This window comes from Marmota monax, unplaced genomic scaffold (genome assembly GCF_021218885.2).
Source record: "Marmota monax isolate L192 unplaced genomic scaffold, Marmota_monax_Labrador192_F-V1.1 WCK01_AAM20220418_F8-fsc00417, whole genome shotgun sequence".
NCBI classification, from domain to species: Eukaryota; Metazoa; Chordata; class Mammalia; order Rodentia; family Sciuridae; genus Marmota; species Marmota monax.
In genome coordinates this window covers 147,578-171,593 of record NW_026693442.1, presented here as the reverse complement: position 1 = coordinate 171,593, position 24,016 = coordinate 147,578, and the positions used below count along the sequence as shown (strand labels likewise).

General features: G+C 43.1%; 1 protein-coding gene and 1 pseudogene across 1 annotated transcript; one reads left to right on the top strand and one right to left on the bottom strand.

The window, feature by feature from the left end:
- Positions 1-16,637: 16,637 nt before the first annotated feature.
- LOC124101517 (COP9 signalosome complex subunit 7a-like) lies at positions 16,638-17,963 on the top strand (annotated as a pseudogene).
- A 3,055-nt stretch (positions 17,964-21,018) lies between these two features.
- LOC124101516 (C-C motif chemokine 3-like) lies at positions 21,019-23,019 on the bottom strand. The gene is made up of 3 exons (XM_046457527.2): positions 22,862-23,019; positions 21,883-21,997; positions 21,019-21,476 (listed from the first exon to the last, which is right to left on the bottom strand). Exons 1-3 carry the CDS (start codon positions 22,920-22,922, stop codon positions 21,395-21,397), a joined length of 258 nt encoding a protein of 85 aa, XP_046313483.1. The 5' UTR covers positions 22,923-23,019; the 3' UTR covers positions 21,019-21,394.
- Positions 23,020-24,016: the final 997 nt, after the last annotated feature.

Below are 24,016 nucleotides of genomic sequence, written 5' to 3'. Positions count from 1 at the left end.
TGGGTTGGTTGGAGAATGGGAAGAAGGGTGTAGAGGGCTGGAGGAAAAGGCTGTGGTCACACTGTGCTGGTGACGGTGGACTTAGTACTTTTCACTTCCATCCTAAAAGCAGTAGTTTGCAACTGAAGTACTTTAAACCAGGGATCACGCTCCAGAGAAATAACTGGAGAAGGAGCCAAGGCCAGGAGGCTTTGGCCAGATGCCAGATGAGAGATGATGTGGGCGTGGACAGCGGAGACTAGAATAAATGGGTGAATTTGGAATATAAGGTGTTTTGCAAAACAAGGGGACTGATGATATCCTGAGGATGAAGGGTTGAACCTGAGAAGGTTCCTTTACAAGTGTCAGGATGGTTGAGGATGACTTCGACAGAAATATTTAAGATATTCATAGCACCTGAGCTATGAAAAACATCATCATGGTATCCAGACATTTTCCTTCTTCCTAATATTAAAGAATGACAGAAAAATTTTCCCTCCACGGTCGGGAGCTGTGAATGAATCAATTCTTTGAACCGCAAAGCCCTGGACAGTGAGATTCCACTTCTGGGAGTTTCTCTGTGGAAAGATGTTGATTGAAAACTGCCTGGTTGATTGGTGTCATCTGTTCATTAGTTCTATAGCTATGAGTTCAAGCACCAGCTGCCATGGGGGTAGACGAAATATGGGCACTTTCAATAGCCTTGAGGTGCCAGCTGACTGGAGGCAGAAAAGAGATATGAGCACAGGCTGATAAGCTTTAATTGGGCTCTTCCCCTCACAAGCCTCCTTTTTGTTTATCTTGTAGAAACTTTCTCACAATAAATCCTTTTGATGTTTAAACCTATATAATAAACGCGTGGAGCTAGCCCTGGGTTAGTCACGCAGCATCAGGGCTGGCTTCCCCACCGAGTCCTGCTTCATCTCTACCTGCTTGTTTGTCTTTATTTCCCTTATATTTCTTTATTTCCAATCCAACTCACTGCCTATGTCTGGGGACCGGTTCAACAGTCACGCAGGCTTGTGACCCTCCACCTGCATCTTCTATAAAAACCTCTCCCTTGCTTAGCTAAACACCTCTTGCAAGAAGGAAAAAAAAAGAAGAAAATATTTTTGTGCTCATTTAATCCACAAAGCAAACCTAGATATGTTATTGTTAACATGGAATCCAAAGTTATTGAGGAGCGGCTGCTTATTCTGGGTCACCCAGAGTCCATGACAAAGGGAACACTAGAAACTAAAATGTTCACCTCCAGGCTCACACTTTAAATGCTCTTGCCAAAATTATTGACGGCATAAATTTGGGTAAATATTTGCCTTTCTTAGCCTCATTTTTCACATCTGTAAAATGAACCAAAGAATCCTTGCCTTACAAGTTGTTCCAATGAGTAGAGAAAATATTTGTAGAGGATCAGCACACGAATATAGCAGCTGTACACTAGACGCCATGGGCCTCTTGATATCACTTCCTGGTGCCTGCTCCTAAGGGCCCCTCTGCTTGGCTTCCAAGGGTCAACAGTGCCAGTTGCTCTTTTTCTTGTCTTTCTCACACTTGCCCATTCTCTTTCTCTTTGACCCAGCTTCAGGGCACCCTTTCCCATTTCCTATTTACCATCCAGTTGCAGGCGATGGACACATCTAAATGTTCCTGGCTAAGTTGCCTCCCCCTTCTTAAGCCCTCAGTCTGCTTGCTCCACAGCTCTGTTGCTATGGTGATGTCCAGCCTGAAGATGCTTCGTGTAAAGGTGCAGAGGTGCACCTTTGGCTGCAAGGAGTGTGAAGATTTGGACCCCAGGAGCTTGTTCTTAGAAAGCATTCGATGCTGAGATGCAGGTGCTCTTTGGCCACTGGTATTCTTACAGAAGTCAAAGCAGTGCAAGTCAGAAGACTGACCTTCTACCTCCCTTCTCCCTTTCTTTCTGGCTTCCTTCAATATCAGGTACCTAGAAATTAATCTCAAGTTAATCCTATCCCTCAGTTCATGGTCCCTCACCATCATCTGTTAATTTCTGGGCACTACTGACTTTTATTATTTTTCTCTTTCCCCCAAGGGCACTTATTCTGATGTAAGCCTACCCAAACAGACAAGTGAACAGTTACCTACCCCTATAAGTAATGAAATAAAATAATAGCACAAGAAAATAATAAAGTTCAGTTTGCATGCTTTCCCCAAATAGTACAGACTCATTAACTTCCATAAAGCAAAAAAGTAGTTCAAAACTCCCCATAAAATCCCAGTATGTCTTCATTAGATGACTCCCTAGTGAAGTCCTAGAGCCACCTACAGGTCATTCATCCACTTGCTCATTTCCTCCAGTATTCATTATGGAGCAAGAGGGTGGGAAAACATACACCCAGCGAGCCACACATTGTGCATGCACAAAGCTAGATGGATGGAGGAAGAACTTATAGTGGTCTCCAAGTTCACCCAATCTCATGAAGAGTTATTACTGGCTAGGCATCCCTGGATGCACGGTAGGCAGTGCCCAGGAGAGGAGCCCCTTTTATGCTTTGCTGAGCAGTGTATGGGTATACCCTCCTGCCAAAGCTTCGGTCTTGCAATGACTGATCCTACTTCCTCTATTCAAAGAAGGGCTGGAATGGGAGAGGGGAACATGGGCTAAGGCTCAAAGGCTGTTTCTTTTGTGGCAAAGTTGTCTTATTTTTGCACACGGGCATATACAGCAATGGTGCGGGCTCACAACAGACTGAATTTTACTATTTCGGGCCAGCTGATCCCAGAGTTTGTTCAACACCGAAGATCTGATCCTTCACCTACAATGCCTTACATTCCACTTTCACAGTTGTCCGTTGTTGCCAGAAAAGGAAGTGGGAAGTGCAGCTTGGGACACCCTAACTGCACCCATGCTGACTTGCAGGGACCACTTCCTTTTTTAAAGTGCTAACAAAGGATTCTCAAAAATTGCCTGGATTGTTCTGGGGCCTTGCCTAGAACAGAGGTGGATGATGGTTCTGAAGTTTGTGAATACCATATTCTCCTCACCCTCTGCTTTTTTCAAAAGCTGACTGCTTTTTGCTTGTTGTCAATATTCCACAGCCCCTCTGCCTCCCCAGAGCCTGTGAAGATCATCTGTATCTGCTGGGCATTGTCTCAGCAGCTAGTCCCTAAGATGGGGGGCTGAAATGCCACCCATCTTTAGGCTATGAATTTTTTTTTGGTATAATTCCATCAAGGAGAAAGCATACCAAGAAAGGCAAAGACATATCAAAAAATGTTACTGGATGATCCCAGGGATTTCTGACTGACTTCTTTTTGCTTAAGTATTTTCTAAATTTCTCCATAGTGTTACTTTTTTAAAAAAAATAATGAGAGTGTTTATTTTGGTATAAGAAGAAAGTGGTAAAGGCCTCTTACTTGCTTAAACTCTCTCTTATTTTTATTGATTTTTTAAAAAAATAAGTGGCAGCAGAATGCATTACAATTCTTATTACATACAGCACAATTTTTAATATCTCTGGTTGTATATACAAAAAAGTAGAGATACTACCATGTATTTTATCCGATCATAATGGAATGAAATTGGAAATCAACGACAAAATAAAAAAAAAAGAATTTCTCCAACACTTGGAGACCAAACAATATGCTACTGAATGAACAATGGGTTGCAGAGGACATCAAGGAGGAGATTAAAAAATTCTTAGAGGTAAATGAGAACATAGACACAACATATCCAAAATCTCTGGGACACTATGAAAGCAGTTCTAAGAGGAAAGTTCATTGCATGGAGTTCATTCCTTAAAAGAAGAAAAAGTCAACAAATAAATGACCTCACACTACATCTTAAAGCCCTAGAAAAAGAAGAACAAATCAACACCAAAAGCAGTAGAATGCAAGAAATAATTAAAATTAGAGCTGAAATCAATGAAATTGAAACAAAAGAAACAAAGGAAAAAATCGAAAAGCAAAAAGTTGGTTCTTTGAAAAAATAAATAAAATGGACAGACCCTTAGCTGAGCTAACGAAGAGAAGGAGAGAACTCAAATTACCAGCATACGTGATGAAAAAGGCAATATCACAACAGACTCTACAGAAATACAGAGGATAATTAGAAATTATTTTGAAAACTTATACTCCAATAAAACAGAAGACATTGAAGGCATCAACAAATTTCTTAAGTCTCCTGATTTTGCCCAGATTGAATCAGGAAGATATACATAATTTAAACAGACCAATATCAAGTGATGAAATAGAAGATGCCATCAGAAGCTTACCAACCAAAAAAAGCCCAGGACCAGATGGATACACAGCTGAGTTCTTGCTTGCTTAAACTCTCTAGCATCTTGTTTATGGATGAACTCTGGGTGAATCTCCAGTACTCAAAGTCTCTGTTCAATAAATAACCTTCCATAGCCATGGACTCCATATCTGTGGACTCAACCAGCTACAGATTGAAAATATTTTTAAGAAAGACTACATATGTACCATGCATGCAACTATTTTTCCCAGAGGTTTGTACTTCTGTTGTCTGATGTTTAACTTCTATAAATACATACATCTTACACTAATGATCTCCTCCTCCTCCTCCTCCTTCTTCTTGTACCGAGGATTGAACTCAGGGACACTTAACCACTGAGGCACATCCCCAGTCCTTTTATTTTGTATTTTATTTAGATAGAGTCTTACTGAGTTTCTTAGGGACTTGCTAAGTTGTTAGGCTGACTTTGAACTCTTAAAAAACATATTTTTAAAATTGTTAATGGACCTTTACTTATTTATATGCAGTGCTGAGAATCAAACCCAGTACCTCACACAGGCTAGGCAAGCACTCTACCACTGAGTCACAACCCCAGCCCTGGCATTGAACTTTTGATCCTCCTGCCTCAGTCTCTCAAGCAGCTGGGATTATGTGCATGTACCACCCTGCTAGGCTTAATGTTACTCTTGTTTAAGCAGTTGATATTGCCATATGATATGTTATATAAAAATGTTAAAACAGAATCGTTTGTGTTTGCATGGATATTTGTCCTTCCTTGTTCTCTTCATTACTTCCTGAAGATCTAGCATTCTGTCTGATGGTATTTATTTTAAGCCTTAAGTACTTCTTTCAGCAATACTTGTGAGCTGAAAATGTCTTTATTCTGTCTTCATTTCTGAAGGTTAGTTTTTTTTTTTTTTACTGGATATAGAATTCTAGTTTGACTTAAAGATACCCCATTTTGGGGGGTGAAATGTTACTTAGCATTTGCAGTGCTGTTTCGCTGTGTGTAATAACTTTTTTTCCCCCCTCTGGCTGCTCTTAAGATTTACTCTTTATCTTGCATTTTCAGCAGTTGGTGATGTTGTGCCCTGCTCTCATTTTCTCTGTATGTATCTTGCATGGGATGCCTAAGAATGTTAGATCTGTAGTTCAGTGTCTTTCATCAATCACATTTTCAATTTTTTTTTCTTCTTCATTCTCTCGCTCTCTCTTTCTGGAATTTCAACTTTATGTATGTTACTCTTTATGGTGTTTTCCTACCTACCTTTCCTACCATGTGCTCTTTTTTATTTTTAATATATATATTTTTATTTTTGTGTTTCAGTTTAGTTTCTTCCTATTGATCCACATTGAAGTTTATCCATCTGTTTCTCTGCCTGGTCTAATCTTCTGTAGCCCAGTTAATGTGCCTATCACTTGTAAAATCTTAATTTTTTTTTATTTCTAACATTCCTTTTAAAAATTGATTCTTTTGAAGATTTTCAGTGTCTCTGATAAAATTCCCAATTCTTCATTCACACTGGCCATGTTTTCTACCAAATCTTTAATCATACATTCATTTTTTTAAGTCCCCATTTGATCATTTCAACATTTAAGCAATTTCTGGTTCTGCTTCCGTTGACTATTTTTCTGGTCACAGATCATGTTTTATTGGTTCTCCACGTCTCATAATTTTGATTGTATATTGGGCACTTTATATAAATGAGCAATAGGACTGAAGCAAGTAATGCACCCATAATAGGCATGCATTTTTGCCGCAGTCTGGCTGGGCAAATAACCAGGAGGTGACAAGCAACTTGAAGGTTCAAACAGTCACTCTTTTATTGCGGGGCAGCAGGGGTATATATACCTAACTGATTACACACAGCTTGACTCAATTAGCATCATCCAGATACAGCAATTAGCCAATAAGGGATCTCCACTGCCGCGTCTGGCTCCGTAGCCGAGTCCGTTGAGGGATGGCGGGGTTAAAAAATACACAGGACACCAAGGTTCTTTATCCAGGAGGGAGCATGTGCGCGCTTTATTGCCAAATTTGTTCCCCTTATAGATCTGTTTAACAGCTGCGGGAAATCACTCAAAAGTGAGGAGGCAAGAGTAATAACTGCGTCCTTGGGTTACCGTCACATCACCGTCCCCTATCAGGAGGCTCGAACAGGTCAAGATGTTCCCGAGAGACACATATGCAGGAGGCAGATAAACAGGGAACCGCAAGCCTGCGTCTACGGCCTTGTGAGCTGGCCACATTGACATGCATAACAAAGAACTGGGGGTTGAGTCCCCAGGGGCCAGGGTGGGCCTGCTACCAGCAAGTCCCTCTTTTTTGTTTTTTGCATGTCAATGGGAATCAAGTAGCCCCTGTCTTAGGTCGTCCACCGCCCCTGCACTGCTTACCCGTCTCTGGGGAGGCCCCATCCCCCTGGCTTAGGTTGCAGTGCAAGCGTGGAAGTTGCCCGTCACTGGGTACTACAAGATCAGCTCTTGTCCTACGTAAATGGACACTTTTCAGTTAGGATGTCATGGCCAGCAGGACACAACTGCGGATCCCAGTCATCATCTTTGCCAGTGGGATAGCTATGACCAGGGAGCTTTCTGAACGTAAGGGTCTGGGATGACGGCACCAAGTCGGCAGGGTAATTAGGGACCTGGGCAAAAGCAGGCATACATAGGAGGGCTCGGGTATTGGCTCCTGTCCAGTTACATCTCATCTCCAGATGGGTCGTAAGTACACCTCGTGGGCGGAGTCGTCCATCTCCAGGCGTTGGTAGTGAACCTGTATTGGCTTGGAGGTTAAAATGTTAATCTGGTCCTTAATGAATTGAGTTATCCTATTTGCAACACAAGGTCCCAAGGTTGCAATCAAAAGAAGACCCAGTAAGGGCCCCAGGAGGGGAAGAAGGTAGGGCAGGAACCCATTCATCCCAGTCCAAAGAGGGTTCTCGAATAATTCTTTTCTCCTTTTCTCTAGGTCTTCTTGAAGCTCCTTGATTTTAGTGCGAACTATGCCGATTTATTGGCATAGAAGCAGCACCTTTCTCCTAAGGCTAAACAGATTCCCCCCTGATTGGCAGTCAGTAAGTCTAGGCCTCACCTATTTTGGAGGACCACTTCTGCCAAAGAGTCAATTTGGTCTTGTAGGTCCCTAATAGTGCCAGATAGGGTCTGCACATCATCTATAAGCTGCTGAGATAGACGGCGATAAGAATGTATCGCTGTACCTAGTCCAGCTGTGCCTGTGCCCACAGCAGCCATTATCCTCAGTGTGGCGAGTAACAGTAGAGCCTGTATAGCTCGCCTGTGTCTTCTCACTAGAGTGTCTAGGCTGGGGATGGGCAGGGGCTCATCCCCAGGGACAATGGTTATGTCAGGGAGGAGCAGGGTGAGAACGCAGACACGTGTCCAATTTGTAGGGAGCCTGGGAAAAGCTAAATTTCCACCACACATAAAAACTGTACCATTAGGGGGACAAATGGGCGGAGTAGGTGAAGAATAATTCTTTACTAATGAGCAGTTCCCAAAGGAAGAGACTCCAACATCAACATCATAGGTATTATTTTGCATCATGCCCAGAAGGCAAGACATAAAACCACCTAGAGGCTGCACCTTAAAGGGTAGCCCAGATTGACATGTGTTGTTATCATCAATGGTATAATTAATGGGGACTGCCAATGGCATGACTGTACCTGCCGTCATGCAGAGCCAGCAGTCACTAGCAAGCGTGGGATCAGAGTTGTTAAGTAAGAAAAGGGTGGTTTTTAAGATATCCCACGTGTTGGCATCCATATCTGGGAGCTGAGACTTAGAAGCACCAAGGGGTGGTATATGAGGTCAGGGACCTGTGGTTTCAAAAGCCTGATGATTTGAAGATGTTTAACAGAATCCGTGGGTCCCCCCCCTGCCCCGTCAGAGATCCCTGTGGGGGCTTCAGTGGGCCAACAGGAGGGCTTACCGACTTGACCCTGGTACCCAGCCAACTGAAGATAGGAGTCAATTTCCCCCTGAAGTCCCAGGGTCGTTGCTCCTTCCCGAGTCTGCATCTACCGGTCTTGTGCAGCGTTCCGGGACCCAAATGGGTTTTTCCGTCCCTGGAGGGAAGACACATACAGCTCCTCTCACTCTAGCCAAGAGTGGAGCAGGGGGTTGCCACTTCCCTGTAGCCAGATCCTTCCATCTTATCTGTGCTTTTTGTATGGTGAGAGGGGAAAAGTGACGCTGCGCCGCTGTACGGCCTTCGGCGTCAGTGAGCAAAAAATTTAAAGTGAATAGAGTTATGCTTAGGAGTGCTTGTGGTCCCTGACAATTCTGGTATATCTCCCCCTCTTTTGTTCCCTCAGTAACTTCTGAAGGTCATGTCTCACCAGGTCCCAGTCACTATTATTGAGAAATCCTCCTGTCAGAAACCAAGGACAAGCCTGGGCGATAACTTCAACGAATTCGGTTGCAGTCTTAGTTTTTATTCCTGTTCCTTATGTATTTAACAGCTCTTTTAATTCGTTGGCCAGACGGACCTTCGCTGGTGAGTTACCCATGGTACGTACCCTGTCTCTTTAAATTATCTTTAAACCAATCCTCCCCCTTCTACCTTTAGAAGGTGAGCCCCATACGCTTACCCCTACTTTCCGGATCTCGGTTGGAACCTCCAGATTCCACGTCCGGCTAACGGAGCCGAGTCCGTTGAGGGATGGCGGGGTTAAAAAATACACAGGACACCAAGGTTCTTCATCCAGGAGGGAGCGTGTGCGTGCTTTATTGCCAAATTTGTTCCCCTTATATATCTTTTTAACAGCTGCGGGAAATCACTCAAAAGTGAGGAGGGAAGAGTAATAACTGCGTCCTTGGGTTACCGTCACATCACCGTCCCCTATCAGGAGACTCCAACAGGTCAAGATGTTCCCGAGAGACACATATGCGCGAGGCAGATAAACAGGGAACCGCAAGCCCGTGTCACGGCCTTGTGAGCTGGCCACATTGACACGCATAACAAAGAACTAGGGGTTGAGTCCCCAGGGGCCAGGGCGGGCCTGCTACCAGCACTCCACCATCTTAATGGCTCTGTGGCGTTGCTTCACAAACCACTCCTCCTGGCAAACGGTGCCATCTTGACTTGATTTCAGCCCTCAACACATTTTCTTTCAGGCTGCTAATGGGTGGGGCTGATTCAATCTGTCTGTAATTGGATCTGGGCTTTGTTACAGCTTTAGCTTGACTCAGTTTGCTCTGACTTGAAGTGTTTTGTGAGCAGGATGATAATTTCCCCCTAGTAGTTTGGGATTGGAACAATGGAAAGATTATTAAGACATCATTGTGCAGCCAGGTTCTAAACCACAGGAGATATTTTTAAGTTATAGCCTATTTATCCATCTGGGTCAGTGGTGATCTCTCTTTACAGTTCTATTCTCAGCTTTCTGCACCTTGAGAGATTTCTCTTTGCTTCTTTGCTCTAACCATAGATTTTGAAAGGCAGAGGCTTTGCAATTTTTGAAGGGCTGAAGTGCTACCAGAGGGGTTTCTTTAAACTTTCATTGACCCAACATCAATAGCTGAAAGCCCAGAGTGTTCCAGAATGATTTCTTTCAGTTTTCCTTCTCCTTGCCTTCAATACCTAGAATGCCTCAAATGGATCTACCCCAGCTTTTCTTCTGTGCCCTCCACTTTGCATAGCTTAAGACCTAGAAAGATGTGGATGAACTTCTTTTTGTTGTCCTAGTCCCCTGCCTTTGGAGTGTAGTTGTTTTGAACATGGTAAAGGCCCCACATATCTCAGGTCTTTCCTCTCAGCTCTGCTGCCCCACAGCCTTTACCTGCTCACCCTGCATGCTCTTAGTTAAGACTGGTAGGAAAAAAGTTGGCAGATGGGCGTTCACTTGCTCCATGTCTGGGATGCCCTGGAATTCAAGTCTTTCATGACAACCCAGACATGGCTATGATTAGGGTTCAGTAGGTCACTTTTTGGAGTTTAGTTATTTTGTTCTGTTTTTGTACATGTAGCCCTCTGAATTTGTATATATATGTGTGGGGGCAGAGAGTCATATTCATTGGGGCATAATTCAGATATAATTGGTAATTTTTATGGGTATAATCTATGCTTCTTTTGCAGTCAACCACTCTCTATGGTTGTCAGTCCTTAGCAACCATTGATCTGATTTCTGTCTCTATAGTTTCACCTGTTCCATAATATTGTAGACGTGAAACAATACATTGTGTATCTTGTAGTCGGGTTCATTTTTTCATCATCATCATACTTTTGAGATTTACCCATGTTGTGCATATCTATAGTTGAGTCTTTTTTTGCTGCTGAATAGTATTGCATTGTATGGATATTATGTCACTGTGACCAAAATACCTGATACCAACAACTTAGAGGGCTGGGGATTAGTTCAGTTGCAGAGTGCTTGCCTTGCATCACAAAGCCCTGGGTTCAATCCCCAGCACCACCACAAAAACAAAACAAAACAACTTAGAGAGGGAAAAGTTTATTTTGGCTCATGGTTTCATAGTTTAATCCAGTTTGCTGACCTCATCACTATGGACCCTAGATGAGACAGAACATGATGGCAGAAGGATGTGGCAGAGAGAAGCTACTTAGCTCATGGCTGCCAGGAAGCCAATCAAGAGATGGGGTAAGGGCCACAGAGAAGACATGCCCTTCCAGGGCTCTCCCCATGACCCATCTCCTCTACCATGCCCCGCCTCCCTACAGTTATCCACCCCCAAGTTAATTCATTCAAACTAGGATGTACTGATTAGTTTATATCCCCCTCCTGATCTGATCATTTCACCTCTGGATATTCCTGTATTAACACAGGAGATTTGGAGGACATCTAATATCCAAAACATGACAGATGTATAGTTAGTTCTGCTATAATGCTTATTTAGAAAATGTAGATTTATTTACACTGGTAGGATTGATGTATTAGGAAAAAACTAGAGTATAATACAATCTTTTCAATTTTCAGTATGAACAAACCATGTAAGAATTCACAAAATTCCCCTCCCTTAAAAAACCCTGCCATCCACCTCAGGTTGTTGCTTGTTATAAACCACACCTACATTGACGACTAGAGTTACATCCTTCTGAGTTCAAACAACCTTCCTTCTACCACTTTATAATAATTGCAAACTGCAAACCCTCTTTATGGTAACCATTTTAACATGTGTAAAAATAGTGATACTGTTTTTATTAGGGCTTTATTTTTCAAATGTATGAGTGATGAAGTAATTGAGTGCTGTGCCCCAACTTTATCTTCTCCCTAATCCCTGTGAGTTTTAGGAATGATTTTGCATGCTGTGGTGATATTTTAGAATTACATGACTCATGTTAAAGCAGAACCAACTGCACCAGGTTGTTTATCCATCCACCACTTGGTAGACATTTGGGTTGTATTTGAATAAAGTTTGGGACTATTTTGAATAAAGCTGGTAAGAATATTTGCAAACAAGTCTTTGGACATTGTAAGGATCCGGCGAACGTCGGAGGAAGAGACCACCAAGAGACCGACTCATGCAACAGCAAAAGGGGGTTTATTGAGGATCCAGCGCACTGGGGCTCTGTGCTCACTCAAGAAGGGAGAGCGGCCCAGAGCCCCGAGCAGGGGTTGAGCAGTGCTTAAGTACACTCTTTGGGGAGGGCGGGGGCTTTGCATACATCCAAGCAAATCATCATGAGGTGCGGGAAAATCAAACAACAATTCTCAAACATGATTAGTACATTCATTGGCGGGAACAGGTCAGGCTGGAGTGATAGGTCAGTCCTAAGGAGGGGGATACATTCAAACTGATTGGTTTAGGCCCTGAGGTGCCTACGTGCTGAACTGCACTGGGTCTTAGCTGTTAAACAACTAAGTGGTCAGGGGGGATTATCTAATGGGCAGTCCCGGGAATTGTCCTAACAGCTACAGGAATTTCAGGCTTTTAGTGTAGCTTAGAAACTTAACAATGCCTGGTCCTTTACATTTTAACTCAGGCTTTGTAGCTTAGAGACTTTACCCTTTCATTTCCCACTCCCTTTTTCTGACTACTTTTAATCTTAAAAGTAATGAATCATAATTATTGGGGAGTCTCATTTTTCATCTCTGTCAGTGGAGCATATTGCTGTCTGATTACCATGAGTTGTCCTGCGTTTCCTGGAATCATTTTCAGCATGGCCTCCATTTTAGATTTCACTCGGTATTAGACCCCGATTACACTGACTACCTAACTTTAAATCTGGCTTCATTCCCCCCTATAATTTGGGAATTCCTTACTGCTGTAAGGAAGGGGGGCGAAGAAGATCTTTCTGGCTTCTTCAGGCTGAAAAGGGATGGTGTGGGGCAAGCAGTTTGGAGTCCCCCTTTAAAAATCGGGTCTATTGAGTGGTCCATGATAAAAGTCCAATTGAGAAGTAATAGGCTGGGGGGGCATTTGAGTGATGGGTGGTTTATAAGAGAAACAAGAATTCATTAGTTCTGGAACCAGGTTGATGCAGCAATAAATCCCATAGCACAGGAATATGCCAATGAGTATAATGGCAAAGACAAAGACTAACAATGTTTTCCACCAGGAAATACCAAGAACCAGGAGCTAAGATATTGTTTCCATGACAAAGTTGCTGAGGACATGGCTTCTATCTGAGCATGTAAATCTTTAAGGATATTTGTCACATTGCCAGAAATGTCAGGGATGTAAACACAACAATTAACATTTAGGTTTATAGATGTCCTTTCCCTTAAGATATAGTCTAATAATTTAATGTCATCTGATCTTGCAAAATCCTTTTACTAGTATGACCTCTGTGTCTAATGGAGAAATCTTTAATTCTGTTACTTAGGGCTGGATAACCATACTAGCAAACATTAAGCCAACCTGTGTTGGTTAGAAATTAAGGCCTTAAACTAAAAATTACTCTGGCAGTTCCCTTTGATAGTTATCAGGCATTCCTGTCTGAGAATCTCTTTTGTAGCCTCCAGTTTACTTATTTTTGGAGGTTACATTTAACTATTATTATCATTTAAAATGCCCAGGAACAGCTGTGTTTTGGCTTTGACTGTCTTTGCTAAGTGTTTAAGATGAAGCAAGTCAAACTGACTTTTGTTCCTATCTATTGTTAACAGTCAGCTGAGTTTCCCTGGGAGTCCTCGGGGAACTTACAGCAGCTTCTCAGTTCTGCTAGTGCCATTTGCGCTAGGATGGGTCCAGGCCTTGCTTGACCATGTGGCTTCCCTCGGAAGCACCCTCCTATTCACAGCAAATGCACTGATTGGCTTTCTGTCCTCCACTGGTCTCATTAATCTCTCTGATCGGGAGGTTATGTGGCCTAGAGTTGCAAAGCTCTTTGGAGAAGTCCCCTATTCCCTGATTCAGACTGACTCAGAGGGCAAGAGCCAAATATTGGTTTTCTTGGCCCTTTTAATTTAACTTTAATTTTAAAACTTAATCTTAAACATCCAGCAAATAAGTTAACAGCCTTATATTAAGAGCACTGGGCTTTAATGTCTATCTCTCTATCCTGTAGGTGATAACTCCTTATCTTAAGTTAACCCAGGTTGTGAGTTCTTAAAGCAGTACCTCTGCAAAACAATCTTTAGACCATTTATAAGAAAACTACAAAATAAAATTATCAAGAGTAAAAACATATTTAGTTCATATAATAGCTACCTTGAATTTTGGTGGAGTTATACATTATATCCCCTGTTTGAGATCCTAGTAATCTTGACAAAAACCAACTTTTGGACACAACTTTAAATGTACTGAAATTTGGTCTACTTCTTTCATAGTCATTCTCACATGTAGTGAGATGGGACATAGAGCCTTATCTCAAGTAAGGCGGGGCTCTTCATACATCTTAAATACTATAGTTCTGAAGCTGATCTTAGCTTTTTAGACATCATTTTACAAAGCCTACATAAATTGTTGCTCAAGTTCACATGAATATTGGGTAACACAACATAATATCACATCTAAAACATGAATTAAAGAAAGGCTGAAAGCTTTTAACCTTTTGTAGAAAAGTAGCAAAGTATTTTTGTGTTTTACAATAAAAACTTCACACAGATTAGGCTCTCATTAACTTAAAAATACATTTAAATTGTATCTCAGTGTAAAAAGTAACATAGAACTTTATATATCTTATTGATAACAAGTCCAATTATAGAACACAAATGATATAAATAAATCTCCAACATGTTTTTCTTTTAAGCCTAAGATTACCATACCACTTTAGAACACCAGCTTGATACAATGCTCTTTTGAAGCTTCTACCTTACAGACTTGTATACCTGGAAGATATGAACATATTAATAGCACCATAATTACATTGATGATTTTATATTAACCAAGTTTAGCTTTTAAAGAAATAACATAGCACAATTCTCTAAAACAACAGCATTTGTTTAACCAGCTGTTTAATTTCTTTAAGATTACTTGCTCAAAAACTTACACTTATAACCAACTTACACAGACCTTCTTTATCACTTACTTAAACCCTCTTAATTACTTAATTACATAGACCCTCTTATCCAGAAACACATTTTCCCTCTATTAAATCCATATCTAGAACTTTCTAGTTTCTCTTTTCCGTCTGTTAACCTCCTTCTGTTCACAGTTTGAAACAATACTTGTAAATTTTTGAACTTAAGCAGATTTAACATTTTATTAGGGCCTTTTTTGAACACCTAGAAAAACTTATAAGCTTAATTTTAAAGACATCTTTACCTTTATCTGTTTATCCAATTTAAATTGAACCATTTGAATCACGTGAATCAAAGATATTTGGATCCATTTTTTTTACATTTTTCATGAGCGCTCTTCATCTGTCAATGGTCATATCACTGCATGATATATGGACATACACATACAGACATACAGACATACAACACATAACACAAGTGCGCACACATATTAGGAACAATTTAGGCTAAAATTTAGCTAAAGTTATTTCCACACATTTAAGGCAGATTGGAATTTGGGACTCTGCATTGGTCCAAAGTAAAACAATGCCATCACACTTAACAGAGACACAGACAAAAAAACACACAAAGACACACAAAGACATAGATTCCCTTTTCAGATTGTCAAAAAAAAAACACGAAAGTGTGTGCTGGTCCCAAGCCAACTGGGGTCTTCCCTTCAGACTGACGACCCCAGATTGGGAGATTAGTTACTGTCTGGGGAGTTTGGGTTCCACCATGCAGCTCCCGTTTGTTCTTGTGACTCAGGGAGAATGGAGGGAAGAGGGAGAGGAGCAGAAGGTTTGAGTGATAGGATCGTGGGGAAAGGGGTCGGAGTGGGGGCAGGGACCAGGAGAGGCTTCAGGGACAGAGGCGTGGAATGGCTTTGTCCCATAATGGGAGTTACTCAAACAGGGACAGGGACAATACAAACACGACACAGACAAGGACAAACAGTAAACGTTTAACACGAGTACCTTAAAGGCAGACAGTAAACTCAATACGAGACAATGAACAAAACTAAGTAGCCGGCAGAACCTGATGGGTTGGCAGCAGAGTCACTGAATCACACCTGATGAGGGCACCTCCATCCCTCCACCTGATGAGGGCACCTCCATCCCTCCGTTTCCCGAGTCCTCCAAGGCGTCCCTTGGGGACGTGGCCTGTGGCTTCAGGACACGTCTGTCCACCACCGCCGGGGGAAGCTCACGCTCTCCACCGGCAGCCACTCTGCCAACCCTTAAACCGAAAACCGAAACCAAACTGAGCTGAGCGATCGCAAGAAAAAGGGAAAAGGCGCCTTACTTACCCCTAGAGGAGCCCGTTGGGGTCTCCTTGTCCGGCGCTGTGGGATTCCAGGCCAACGCACCAAATGTAAGGGTCCGGCGAATGTCGGAGGAAGAGACAACCAAGAGACCGACTCATGCAACAGCAAAAGGGGGTTTATTGAGGATCCAGCGCGCTGGGGCTCCGTGCTCACTCAAGAAGGGAGAGCGGCCCAGAGCCCCGAGCAGGGGTTGAGCAGTACTTAAGTACACTTTTTGGGGAGGGCGGGGGCTTTGCATACATCAGAGCAAATCATCATGAGGCGCAGGAAAATCAAACAACAATTCTCAAACATGATTAGTACATTCATTGGCGGGAACAGGTCAGGCTGGAGTGATAGGTCAGTCCTAAGGAGGGGGATACATTCAAACTGATTGGTTTAGGCCCTGAGGTGCCTACGTGCTGAACTGCACTGGGTCTTAGCTGTTAAACAACTAAGTGGTCAGGGGGGATTATCTAATGGGCAGTCCCGGGAATTGTCCTAACAGCTACAGGAATTTCAGGCTTTTAGTGTAGCTTAGAAACTTAACAATGCCTGGTCCTTTACATTTTAACTCAGGCTTTGTAGCTTAGAGACTTTACCCTTTCAACATAAAGAAATAAATAGCAAGGGCTAGAGCGACCCTGAAGGGGCGGGTGGCAGGAAAAGCTCGGAACAGCTGCCGGAGGTGACCCCACAGCTGGACGAACCTTCCAGCTCCAGACAACCTGAGCCCAGGTTCCCACAGCTCAGTACAGCTATGAGGGCGGAGGTGAAGGTGACAGGGCAGAACCAGGAGCAATTTCTGCTCCTGGCCAAGTCGGCCAAGGGGGCAGCGCTGGCCACACTCATCCACTAGGTGCTGGAGACCCCTGGTGTCTACGTGTTTGGGGAACTGCTGGATATGCCCAGTGTTAGAGAGCTGGTTGAAAGTGACTTTGCTTCCACATTCCGGCTGCTCACAGTGTTTGCTTATGGAACATATGCCGACTACTTAGCTGAAGCCAGGAATCTTCCTCCACTCACTGAAGCTCAGAAGAATAAACTTTAACACCTCTCAGTTGTCACCCTGGCTGCTAAAGTGCATCCCATATGCAGTGTTGCTAGAAGCCCTTGTGGCAGCTAGAAGACCTGGTGATTGAGGCTGTATATGCTGATGTGCTTCGCGGCTCACTGGATCAACGCAATCAGCATCTAGAGGTTGACTACAGCATTGGACGGGACATCCAGCTCCAAGACCTTAGTGCCATTGCCCGAACCATGCAGGAGTGGTGTGTGGGCTGTGAGGTTGTGCTGTCAGGTATGGAGGAGCAAGTGAGCCATGCCAACCAGCACAAGGAGCAGCAGCTGGGCCTAAAGCAGCAGATTGAAAGTGAGGTTGTCAACCTTAAAAAAAACCATTAAAGTTACAACAGCAGCAGCTGCTGCAGCCACATCTCAGGACCCCAAGCAACACCTGACTGAACTGAGGGACCCAGCTCCAGGCACCAACCAGTGCCAGCCCAGCAAGAAGGCCTCAAAAGGGAAGGGGCTCCGAGGGAGTGCCAAGATTTGGTCCAAGTCAAACTGAAGGGATTCATTATTTCTTTCCTGGGGATATGGGGCCCCAGCTGCCTGTCTACCTGCCCCTTAGGAATACTCAGAGAGCCTTCCTGTGCCCCTGGCCAGCTGATAATCCTAGTTCATGACCTTTCACCTCCTGCACCCCAAAGCATAGATTACATCTTTTCTAGGGAAGAGGCCAGTACAGGTCATGTTTTTATTGGTACTTTTTGCTCTACTTGAATTTCCCATGTGTTCTATTGTTCCTTCTCCCTGTCATGCTCTCCTCTCTATTTCTTCAATAATTCAGCATCTGTCCCTGTTTATTACTTCTGTCATTGAGTAGGTGGGTAGTCCTGAAGGTTGCTCAGTCTCCAGCATAAGCCACGGGTGTTCCTTCTACCACCCTTTCCCTGCATGTCAAATACCTGATTCCTACTCCCTACCCGTGCCTATTGGCTAGCATCTGAAAAGTGAGGGCCCTACCAGAATTCTTACCATAAGAATATAGTCCCTGCCATTCTGGGAGTGACTGGACACTTTCATTCTAGAGTCCCAGCACACTACAGTTTCCTTTCCCCCATCTTCCCCTTGGATCCTGGAAATGCTGCTGCTTCAATGATTCTAGAGCCTAAGAAGGACAGCTGTTGAGATGTTGAGAAATGGTTCTTTCTTGGCTCTGACCATCTTGGGAAGCCCAATGGCAATCCTGGAAAGATTTATATCTCCTTTTGGAGTTTGGTGGGGAAGGGAATATAGATTGTATTAAAAAAGTATATATGCATATATCTATCTATAACAGAAATAAATCTGTAAGAAGTCTATCTACAAAAAAAAATAAATAAATAGCAAGAAGGTATTTGCAGGTAAATGGATGGAATTGGAGAAGATAATGCTAAGTGAAATTGGACAATCCCCCCAAAACCAAATGCCGAATATTTTCTCTGGTATAAAGAGGCTGATTCATAGTGGGGTAGGGAGGGGGAACATGGGAGGCATAGATGAACTCTAGATAGGGCAGAGGGGTGGGAGAGGATGGGAGGGGGTAGGGGGTTAGAAATGATGGTGGAATGTGATGGACATTCTTATCCAAAGTACATGTATGAGGACATGAATTGTTGTGAATATACTTTTTATACAAACAGAGATATGAAAAATCGTGCTATATTTGTAATAAGAATTGTAATGCATTCCACTGTCATATATAAATAAAAAATAATAAAAATAAAAAAGAAGGCAGAAGAGGTAAACTGGACGGTCCTGATGTGTGGAGCTCTGACCTGCCTGCCTACTGGAGCAATTGGCATGGAGTTTACTCTTCACTTGAACCCCAACACCCCTGCCGATCTGTTGGATTCAATACCACCAAGACCTCCTCTGGGTGGACATTTATTGTCAATTCTAATAATAGTAAGGAAGGATAATGGGAAATAGAAATTTTAAATTTCATTCAGAGATGAAATTATAGCATTTAATATAATATACTCCTGGATGTTGTGTGAATGCACTTTCTGCCACTGTAATAAACATCTGAGATAATCAACTTATGAAGAGAAAAGGTTTATTTTTATCTCATGGTTTTAGAAGTTTCATTTTGTGATTGATTGGCCCTATTGCTTTGGGGGCAAAAATCATGCTGTGGAAAAGCACATCATGACAAAGAGACCGTGGCAAGGAAAAATTGCTTTTTTATTACTGGAAAGAAAAAAGAAAAAGGCTGTGGAGACAGAGCCCTACTATCCCCTTCCAGGGCTCACCTCCAACAACCTGGAGATTTCCCACTAAGGTCCCATTTCTTAAAGGTTCCACCACTTCCCAATAGTGTCATGGGTTGGGGACCAAGTCTTTTGCACATGAGCCTTTCAGGGACATTTATACAAACTGTAGCATATTTCTTTATTATTTTCTTATTCATTTGTTTTGATATATAAAAAAAAATCAGTTCATCTAAGTTGTGTATACTCTTTCTAAAATTGGGGAAGTAGATGTGAATTTCTCATTTAAATCTCAAAGTTCCGAAGTTAATTTGATGAATAAGTTACTCATTTATTTTCCAGTTTTGGGCAATTTTTACTGCTCTGGTTTCCTTAATTTGTATATGCAACTTAACGTGTTGCATGGGATTTATTTTGCTGCAGAAAGCTGGTTCTTATGCTAAAACGACCACACCAGAGATCATCTCCAGGAGAAGCATTGCATCACCTGGGTGCCTTTGTTGATGGGTCCAGAGTGTGGCTGGACAGGAGGAAGGGGAATGAATGAGATGGCAAGCAGAGAGGACTGGCCTGCACCCTGACACTTAGTGTGATAAGCAAGAGAAAAGTGAAGATGTGACAATAGGTAGAGGGATATGACCCGTCTTGCCATTGCCCACCCAAGAGAGTGAGCTGGTGAGCTGGAGCCACATCATGGAACAGAGAATGTCAGGTTAAATCTATTCCAGGTGGAACAGCACCTTGAGAGACGTGGGTCCGAGGGATAAGAGTGTGGGAAAAGGACTATATCCCGATCTCCCAAAGTCCTCCAGGCATGAGGACATGCTAGGCTAATTCTTGTGGGGCACGAAGACCATGATTAAGGAGGAAAATAAGGCCCCAACTGTACCCAGGTTTAAATCTCAACACTGCTCATCACATAGCCAAAGGGAACTCAAAGAAGTTTCCAAAAGGAAACTTGTGTTTCCTCCTTGATCAACACCAGGGTTGGCAGAGACCAGCTGGCCTCTTCAGATTTGGAAGCTCTTCAGAAAGGCAAAATGATTAAGGAGATAGCCAGGAGGGAAATTTCTGGGCTCAGGATGGCCTCTCCATTTCTCTTTCTGACTTGACATCTCAAGTCTGTTGCTTTCTCAGCAGTCAGCTGAGAAGGCAATTAGAGATCAAGTCTGGGTAGAAAGATTTTGGATTTTTCTCTGAATTATGTGATGTGCCGGGAGGTAACATTTTGCCTGGAGCAGGCTGTCTCTGACTGGGGAGCCGTGCATTCCTGCTAAACCTGTTTCATGTGGAACAGAGGCACATGGAGAGACATTCTCCTAGGGGCTGATTGTGAATGTGGGCCTTGCTCTGATCAACGTTAACAGCAATCTGGTCTTGGACATGCTTCTTAAAGTCTCTGAATCTGTTCCTTCATGTCAATGAGGGTCACTGGAGTAGACAATGTGTATAAATCTCAGTATAGGTCATGGTTCCGAAGAGTCCTTAAAAACTGTTAGCCTTTGTTCTCAAGGACCCTTAAGTTATTAAAATACATAAATGTGCTTGACAGAATGCCTGGCTTGGGTATGCATTCAAGTGGTGATTTCCCTGGTACGTGGAGGTTTGCATTTGTTTTTAATATTTTTCTTTGTCTTTGCCCGATGAGGAACGTGTCACCAGCAGACAGCCGAGTGTCACAGGAATGACACTCGTCCTCTTTCTCTTGCTTTCCTTTCCTACTTGGGTGCCGTCATTCCTTCCGGCCAATGAACATGATTTGTCAGGAAGACAAAAACAAAAGAATAGACAGAAGCCCAAGGTTTACTTCAGAAAAATAAAAAGAATTTTTTATTATTCTGACTTTTTTTTTTTTTAACAATAAAGGTTTCACAAAAACTCAGTAAGTATCTATGGATGGATTTGGTCCAGTAAGGCCTTAGAGAAGGACACAATCTTTCACAATCCCCCTAAGTACAAATCAACCACTATATGAGTGACAGGGAAGAGGGCTAGGAAAAGAGGGTGCCATATGATTTCTCAGAGGAAACATCCAGAAGGTCAAATGATTTACAGTATCTAATTTAATTAACTCAAGTAAAATTAAGAAAGGTTTCCGAGTATGGTTAGTGGAGGGTGAAGGGACCCATAGGAGAGAAGACTTTGGGGGGTTGCAGGGACAGTCCCCTGGATCCCCATCTCCCCACACCTCTCAATGTTTCTTGCTGGATCACTCCAAGTCCCTGATGTATTCCTGGACCCAGGCTTCATTGGGATGGGCACAGACGTGATGGCCTTTTTTGGTGACAAAGCTATGGAGAGAGGAGAAGTATCAGAGACTGAGTGAGGACATTCCTGATCACTTGGGGCTCCTTCCTCTTCATTCCCACTTGCAGATTGAGGCTGGTATACTTTATATCAAGAAATAATCCCCCAAATATCAGGGGCCCCCTAGTCTTCCCTGAGTGATGCATGGAATTTCTTTCTGCTGTCTCCTTCTCTCTTTTTTTTCCCCTCCATTTCTGGGAAGGTCTTCCTTGCCTCCCTGCAGGTCCCAGCCCATGTCAACAAACAGCCCAGCAGCCCCCCTCTGTGTCCTGCATGCACACTAGCCCCCAGTGGGCTCCTTCTGTTCCTAGGTCCACTCCTGCAGGCAGCCCCCACCCTCACTGTCCTGTGTCACCCCGGGTGGGGCTGGGCAGGAGGACTGGTACTTACACGATACTCGGCGAGGAGCATGCGCTGCTGGTCTCATAATAGAAAACCACGAGTTTGCGGGGGATCTTTCGGGAGATGTAGGCAAAGCAGCAGGAGGACGGTTCCTGGCTCCTATCTGAGGGGATAAGGAGTTACTGAGAACAGACAAGCTGCAGAGGGTCAGGAAGAAGTTGAGTGAGTGCATTGCGCAGAGTTGAGGCTTAGGGGAAAAGGAAACTAGAAATAATTTGGCTTTGTGTTTCTTTGTTTCTTATTGATTTCTTTAGTCTTTGGTTTTGGTCTCTTCATTTTGTTCTTTATCTTTCTCTACAGGAAACTGGATTCTCCAGTCTATTCCCTTCTCCTGAGATTCTCTAAATAGTCTATTCCCTTCTCCTAACTCTCTTTGGGAAAATTACCAGGGATTGAATTCAGAGGGGTTTAATAATCCCTGAGCCACACCCCCAGCCCTTTTTAAGATCTTGCTGAGTTCTTAGGGCCTCCCTAAGTTACTGAGGCTGGCTTTGAATTCTCGATCCTCCTGCCTCAGGTACCAAGATGGATTATAGGTGTGCACCCACCATGGCCTGGATGAAATTTATTTTCCTAATCTATGAAATCATAAAGTAGCTGAGAAAAGTAGGCAGGTCCTGTAAGTTATCTAAGGGGTTAAACTCTTGGGGACCACTGAGGTAATTCTAAGACTTACCAGGACCAACAGGAACTAAATAGACCTTGATTCTAGGTTATGCTAAAAAGCCAATAAGTTACACTTCAATGATCTCTTCTAAAAATGGGGTAAAACCTCTTCCAACTTCTATCCTCCAGCCCAGATCAATAGATCACTTTTGGACCCTCTTGAAGAAAACAACTGTGTTATTTTGAAGCCCTTCCATGTTCTCTAGTTTCACAGGGAGTCCTTGAGCCACAGCACTTGGATAGTGTGGTCTGACTTCTGGTCAGGGAGCACCCGTTAAAAGAAGATGGACAACAGACTCACCTTCTGCACAGAGGGTCGAGGTGCAGAGGAGGACAAACAGGGCAACCACAAGGACCTTCATGACGCTAGACTTGCAGAGGAGGCTCCCAGAGCTGGGATGGGGACTCTCTACTGGGACTGCTCTCCAGGATCTGAGCTGTCCCCTTCTCTTTTATAGGCAGCCCTAGACCATGGAAACAAAGAAATTTCACGTGCCTTCACCAGAAATTTTAAATAGATTGGTATCATGTGAGCGGTCCACCCTGGGTCGTCTATGGATATCAGAGTGATTCATAAGAGTTGTTCAGTGGCTCTTTTGATTGGGGTGCTTATGAGGAAGTTGGGTCTACCGAAGGGTGACCAGGAGCTGGCATCACCCAGGAAATCATGCTGAGCTGTTTCCTCTTCATATGACAGATATCTCTCTGAAGTGAGTGGTCACTGCCTCCTTTGGTGGGGTAGAATGCTTTGATGGATTTCCCCCCCAAATTTTTTTTTTTGGTACCAGGAATTGAACTCAGGGGCACTTAACCACTGAGCCATATCCCCAGCCCTATTTTGTATTTTATTTAGAGATTGAGTCTCACTGAGTTGCCTAGCACCTCGTTTTTTTGCTGAGGCTGGCTTTGAACATGTGATTCTCCTATCTCAGCCTCCCAAGCTGCTGGGATTACAGACGTGTGCCACAGCACCTGTTCACAATTGTTCTTTTTCATTTTTATTTTCTTTTGAGATGGGGGTCTTACCATATTTCCCAGGCTGTTCTCAAACTCCTCAGTTCAAGTGACCCTCTCACCTCAGCCTCCTGAGTAGCTGGGACCACACCCACCACACCCAGCTTCACAATTGATCTTGATTTTAATGTGGTCAAATGCATCAATCTTTTCTATATGGTTAGGGCTTTTGTGATCTGATGAGAAATCTTTCTCTATCCCAAGGCAATAAAGATATCTTCCTATGCTAACTTGGGAAGCTTTATTGTTTTAGCATTGGTGTTTAAATTTACAATTGATCTATTTGGTTTTTATATTTGGTGGGAAGAAGGATTCAAGATTTATTTTTTGTCATAAGAGTACAAAATGAACTTAGTATCTTTTATTGTAAAGACCATATTAGGGGAGACAGGAAGATGGTGGCGAGGGGAGTGCATTGCCCCAGTGTGCCGCGTCACTGTGT

Excerpts from the sequence above, each read along its gene's own strand:
- LOC124101516 (XM_046457527.2), bottom strand. The coding sequence starts at position 22,922 with ATGAAGGTCCTTGTGGTTGCCCTGTTTGTCCTCCTCTGCACCTCGACC. Across the intron at positions 21,998-22,861 it reads CTCGACCCTCTGTGCAGAAG|ATAGGAGCCAGGAACCGTCC; the intron begins GTGAGTCTGTTG and ends TTATCCCCTCAG. Across the intron at positions 21,477-21,882 it reads TGCTCCTCGCCGAGTATCGT|CTTTGTCACCAAAAAAGGCC; the intron begins GTAAGTACCAGT and ends CTCTCTCCATAG.